This window comes from Cajanus cajan, chromosome 11, assembly GCF_000230855.2.
Source record: "Cajanus cajan strain Asha chromosome 11, NIPB_CcT2T_4, whole genome shotgun sequence".
Taxonomy (NCBI): domain Eukaryota; kingdom Viridiplantae; phylum Streptophyta; class Magnoliopsida; order Fabales; family Fabaceae; genus Cajanus; species Cajanus cajan.
Window position 1 is genome coordinate 39,726,248 of NC_138527.1, and position 6,495 is coordinate 39,732,742.

General features: G+C 31.4%; 1 protein-coding gene across 1 annotated transcript; it reads right to left on the reverse strand.

The window, feature by feature from the left end:
- Positions 1-2,759: 2,759 nt before the first annotated feature.
- Positions 2,760-6,158, reverse strand: LOC145953181 (triacylglycerol lipase OBL1-like). The gene is made up of 5 exons (XM_083066967.1): positions 5,092-6,158; positions 4,708-4,898; positions 4,555-4,588; positions 3,312-3,925; positions 2,760-3,181 (listed from the first exon to the last, which is right to left on the reverse strand). Exons 1-5 carry the CDS (start codon positions 5,417-5,419, stop codon positions 2,927-2,929), a joined length of 1,422 nt encoding a protein of 473 aa, XP_082923093.1. The 5' UTR covers positions 5,420-6,158; the 3' UTR covers positions 2,760-2,926.
- Positions 6,159-6,495: the final 337 nt, after the last annotated feature.

Genomic DNA, 6,495 nt, shown 5'->3' on the forward strand with positions numbered 1-6,495 from the left:
AAAAAAGAGAAAAGGAGAAAGAAAAAGAGAAGTGTGAGATTAAAATTACAAAGAAAAAGATAGAATAAAAGAGAGAAAAAACTGAAGGGAGATGATGCTATCATGCGAAGAGTTTAGTTTTTTTTAACAAAATGAAAAGTTATTAAACTCAGAGCAGTAATGTGTGAAACTATATATATGACAAGATTTATTTAGTAATGTGTGAACACTTTTTGCTTGAAAGGAAACCACTTTATTACACAAAGAAAAAAATAGTGACTTCATACCTCTTAATATTTATTTTAAAAATAATTAAATAAAAGATAATAGAGTGGATGATTATTAAAAGAAAATATTAATTATTTAAAAAAATTAAAATAATTAAAATGTGTAATAGTTCAATAATTGTGAAAACTAAAATAACTATACTAAATAGTTTTTTTTTTATTAATATAAATGACTGATACGAATGTTCTGGTGTTCCATTGCAATGAAAGTTGCTATTTTTTTTTCTATGTACCAAAAATATTTCTCAATTGAAGTAAATGTTGTTACTCATAGGAAAAATCTTTTTTATCTACTGTTCCGGCCAAAGGGTGGACTAGGATTTTTTCCTAGATCGTGCCTTAAAGCCAGAGCATTCAAAAGTATAATCTGCCTTCTCAACTCTAGGGTTTTTGGCTTTATAGTTTCTTGCTGACGGGTCTCCTGGGCCCCGAGAATGTAGGGATTTCTTCAACCGTCTAATCTAGAGAATATTTTCTCATTAAAGATGAGATTTTGTCCCTGATATCGGATCAGTATCTATGTGAGAGGGTCAGATCGGATTTTGGCCGAGTTGGAGCACACAAGTCGGATTCTGACCGAGTGCACCCATGTAGAGGGGTCAGATCGAATTTTGGCCGAGTTGGTAGTCGGATTATGGTCGAGGGGGTAGTCGGGTTATGGCCGAGCTAATTTGCGGCGAGCCACCACTCGGGCGTTAACCGAGTGACCAATCAAGAAAGAGCCGACCGAGAGCCAAGTCGGCTTACCACCAGAGAGGATGTAGGATCGTGCCCCGATTGGGATCGAAACCCGTTAGTCGGAGAATGACCGCTACGTTACATCTACTAATTATGTTAGATTTTGTGACGGACATTGTTATTCAGGACTTGGCAGAGACAGTCAATTAAGTTATTGCTATAGAACCCTTTCAAACTTTTTTTTTTTAATTATATATTATCTAGAAAAATAAGTTTAAATTAAATTATTAGATTAAACACTTTAATTATTTGTAGTTAACTTGTTAATAAGATTATACAATTTAAGAACGTGTATATGCATAAATGTTTAAATAAATTGAAAAGCAAGTAATTCATTTAAAAAAATTATAAGAAAAATTAGTTTATATTTTTTTTGAATTAAAATAAAATAAAATTGACATTAAAATGAAATGAACATAGCTATTAAACTCTATGAATATAATATGACTTGTATAAAAGTATTTTGATGAAAATAAAAGGGGTAAAATCAAATATTTATTTAAATATTAATACTTTAATTTTAATCAAAATATTTTATTTTTGTTATTTTGTACATATACTGAATCAATTTATATTCATATACTCGAGGCTTATTTGTATAAATATTAAAATATGAAACCAATTTTAATCATATTAATTATTAATTAATTTTGATTTTCTCATTGTAATATTTATTTATTAATTATTAAAATTGTAATATTAATCAAATTTTAATTAAATAAATGACATGTCAATTAATATTTAAAAATATTTATAATAAATTTCACTTTTAATTTCATATTTTTATCTTATAAAAATAGTAAAATGAGATGAAAAATTAGTTAAAAATAAAAAATTAAAATTACAATTAAACCTATATATTATAAAATATTAATTATCATATCATTTAATAATATCCGATATTAATCAATGTTACAATTTTAATAATTAATTGGCGAGACTTTAAAAGAACTAAAATTACAGATTTTATAAAATGAAAACTAAAATTGTAGAATTAAAAATTAAGACAAAAATTATTGATTATATATATTATAAGAGAGTGTAATTTAACTTTTAATTCATTGGAAAAACTCCTTTTAATTGCATTTTATTTATGAAAATAAAAATATTTATTGTAAAAAACAAATTTTCAACTTATTTTTAATATTGACTTTAAAAAACATTTTTTTTTAAAAACCTAAGCCATACAAACTCGCGTTGATTATTGCAATCAAGATCCAAAACGTTGTGTCAAAATATAATTTTCTCTGTGTCAAATTGAGTGTGTTCGGTAATATTAACTTATAAGTTAACTTAAAATTTATAAATTATAAATTAGGAATTGAAAAATTAAAAACTTACAGGTTAACTTATTAAATTAAAAATATATAATAAAATTAACTAATAAACTTACATATTGATATAAAATGACATGTTAATTTACTCAATAATAAGAGTGGGAGAATAATTAATATCTAGATAAAATGATTTATAAAATTAAAATGATAAAAGTGATTTAAAGTAAATTAATAAAGAGAAAAAATGGAAAGAGAAAAAAAACTAATACACATAAATTATAAACTACTTTAATTAATTTATAAAAATAAATTATAAAACTTTAAAATAAGTTTGTATACACTCATACCAATTACCAAACAAATTTATTTTAATTACACTTACTTTTAAGCCGGTAAAATAAACTTACAAAATTTATAGTATGTGCAGCCAAACACACTCTACAACAAACAGAAAAAGGGGCATGAAAAATCCGAAAGATAAGAAAGATCCAAATAGAGTAATATTATTTAGCAATTTTGGTCGTTTCGAGACATAATAAAATAAACAGCTGCACACTGATCTCATTAATTATGATAACTCCATGCACCAAATTAACCTAAAGCTAGCAAGCTTATTACTACTATGAAATAACTCACACGAACTCATCAATCTGCTTTAAAATGTTTTTCAATTGATCCCAGAAGAGTGGAATTAATATAATCTTGGGGACCATGAGCAGGTATGCCAGGAATAAGTAAACCAAACAACCTGAAACCGAACAGAAACCATCCTTCTCTATAGAGAGGTCCATTTATGTACGCAATCGTAAAGCTCCTTATTATTTCCAAAATAGCATTGAACATCATGGGTATCACGCTCCATGGCGAGAAATAGTTTTTATTGGGCTCTTCATCCAGAACCTGTAACAAAATTAAATTAAATAATAAGTAAACCAACTTATATATTATTCAGCACAAATATAGTTTATATTCTTTTCAACATATATTTTATATATTATTATGGAGTGAAATTAATCCACTTCACACGTACCCTGAGTTCATAACGCCTGTTAAAGAAAAGACAGACCCCGAAGTGCTTGAAGAGCAAGCCCTTATCGTCGTAGGGCAACCTCGGAACTATGTCGTTGCAATAAACAAACCTGCAATACATGATAGAATTTTCCCTCAGTTTTTGTCTCATGAACTCTGCATATGCTTCATCTCCAACTCTTGGTTGTCCAAACGTGTAGATTCCTTCCAACCTCTCAATCAGCAACTTGTCATCATGCAAGAACATGATGGTGGGATAGAGGATTGCGAGTGCTCCACCCAAACTATGACCCGTAAGTATAAACTTTGCATTCGGATTTTCGCTCAAACCTTTCCTTAAAATGTCCCTAACAACGTAGTAGGCTAAGGGGGGAACACTTTCGTCCCACTGAATCTCCTTAGGCCACCCCACATTCCTTTGTAGCCCTAAGGCTTTCATAAAGCCACCATGCATTTTTCCAATGCCGGGAATCCCATACCACGAGATGTCAAGGTCAGTGCACCATGCATCTGCATCAAAGGGTTCCGTTCCTCGGAAAGCCACCACGTAAGTGTCGCGCTCCTCATGCTTGTCCAAGAGAACCAAGAGTTGAGTCATCGCCTTTTCTTGAAAATCTGCCATGTGCATCAGGTTCAAAACCAAAATTAATATTCATCATCGTTCAATCAAGAGTAAAATGTATTTCAGGTCTTTTTAACTTTAAAAACTTTTTTCTTTAACTTTTACAATTTTATTATCTAAATATTTTAATTTGCATATTTTATATAAAAAAAATCTAAACCTACTGATACATTTTATTATTATGTTAAATGGTGATATGACAATATTAATTAATAATCGACTTAATTAATATGTTACACATATGTCATATTATTAGTTTATATCAATAATTAATATATCACATCAATAATCATTAATAATGTTAAAACTAATTATTAAAATAAAAAAAATTATAAAGTTTTTATAATTTTAATTATAAAATATGTAAATTTAAAATTTGAGCTGCTCAATTTGCAAAAATTATAAAATATAAATATAAAAAGTATAATTGAACTTATTTCTCATAATATTGGGTATCTTTCTCGCACTAAAATTTGTCTGTATTAGAGAGAATACACTTTCACTTTGACTAATAATAACATACGGTTAACATTTTTAACACTTTCAACTATTCACCGAACCTTAGGAACTTATAATTTATATATGAACACGTGCAGATAGGTTGGTTATTTTTAAATCTCACCATTCCAGCAGTCATAAAATCCCACGAATTGCATCTGTAAGAGGACACAGGTGTGAAAACAAAACTAATTAGGGAGGCATAATGGAAAGAAATTGATTAAACTGAGAGAAGAGTGAAAGGTGAAGACAAAATAAGTTAGTTTTTGAATTCTACCTTCCATTGATTTGTAATTAGATCTTTAAGGTAAGCTGCATTCTCATAGGATACTTTTGAAGCCATCATAGCTATTGAAGCATAGTACCTGCTGTCTTCGCGCTTGATAGCATCCAACTTTACTCGCACGTCCAAATTTCCAATACAAGACAAATAATTTGGTGCATCACGTTTCGGGATCACCAGGTTACCTGTTTTTTTTATTATATATATATTAATCGATTAATTTATGAGATTGGATACGAAATGAATGATTTTTTAAAATATTTTTCTTATGATTATGTTGGATTGGATTTTGAGTGAGGTATGTATATAGAAGCAAAGTGTTAAAAAAGAAGAAGTAAGATGTACGTATATGTGTTGGAAGAAAAGAAAGGTAATTACATGTGAGAAAGTTAATGAATATTCTGAAGAAGCCACCGTTGAGGAGAAGGAGGTTGATGAGGAGCTCAATGCAAGAGCCGAAAAAGGCAAGTGGCTTAGCGACGTACATGAGAAACTTCTGCAGTACGACAGACACAAATATGAGCCATCTGTGGCGGAAGCTTCCCTCAACAGCCCCCTCTGCGTCACACTCCACGAATCTTCGATTTCCCAACTTTCGGGAAAATAGGACACCTAATAGATCAAAGAAATCAGCGTCTTCTGGGTTCAACAACATATAACTCTCTGCGAACTCCTTGCTGCAACCGCTCTTCCTTTTTGATGCCATGCTCGATAATAGAAGAAGACCAAGGAATTAACAATACCCATAAGGCTATTAATGCTACGTGCCAGTTTATATAAGAGGGTTTTGGTGCCACTTGATGAAATAAGATGTTACACGTGTATTTAATAACCTAAGTCATAGTTAACTCTCTGATAACCGGTCAAGGGGCAATTCTAGAATTTCACTGAATCTCCAAACCTGGTTAGGGCCAGCGGTTGACGGGAAGATTAGAGTTATGATTAAGAAATCATGTAGGACAGTAGGAGTTGCAGGAGCCGTCGGTGCAGGCAGCAGAGCAGTTGAGCTGAGGGGGGATTGGATCCCCTGGTGGGCTTTGTCGGTGGTGACGTAGGTGTTGGACAGGAGAGGTGTGGGTTGGATGACGAGGCGTTGGGCTTTGGGGTTGATGGCGAGGCGTTGTTGAGCGTGTCCAAGAGGACGCTCTTGCTGTTGCTGCACCTGATTTTGTAGAAGGGGTCACTGCATGAGGGGAACGACACCATTGTGTTGCCACATGACCTGACCTCACGTGAGTCGCGCGTGAGAGGTGTCGGTGGGAGGATGAGGCTCGCCGTGGAAGTCATTGGGTTGTACTGCGGATGTCGTCACGGTCGCCTACACCAACACCCCCTCTGCTGCACTTACTGCACTAAGTTTGGAAATTCAGTAAAATTCCACAATTGTTCCTTGACCGATTATGTCAGAATTCACTATAACTCGACTATTAAACACACGTGTTAGCGTCTCATTTCCTAATAACAAAAGGGACACTAAAACCCTCTCATATATTATACGTACACTTCTCCTGTGCAATTATTGATTGGATGATGTCTTCTTATCTTTTATTTTTTTAATTTCCTATTGTATACTTCCAACTTAAACTCTAATAATTTATGTCCATCATTACTCAAAATATTTTATTTTATTGCAGTATACATGTTGTATAAATGTTTGATTTTGTTTGTATTTTATCAATTATTTTTGTTATATTTTTTTTAACGGATAACAACAAAGAAAACATTTCCTAATAATTCTATATTTTTAATTAATAGTATAAAAATATTGATTGTATCGTTGAT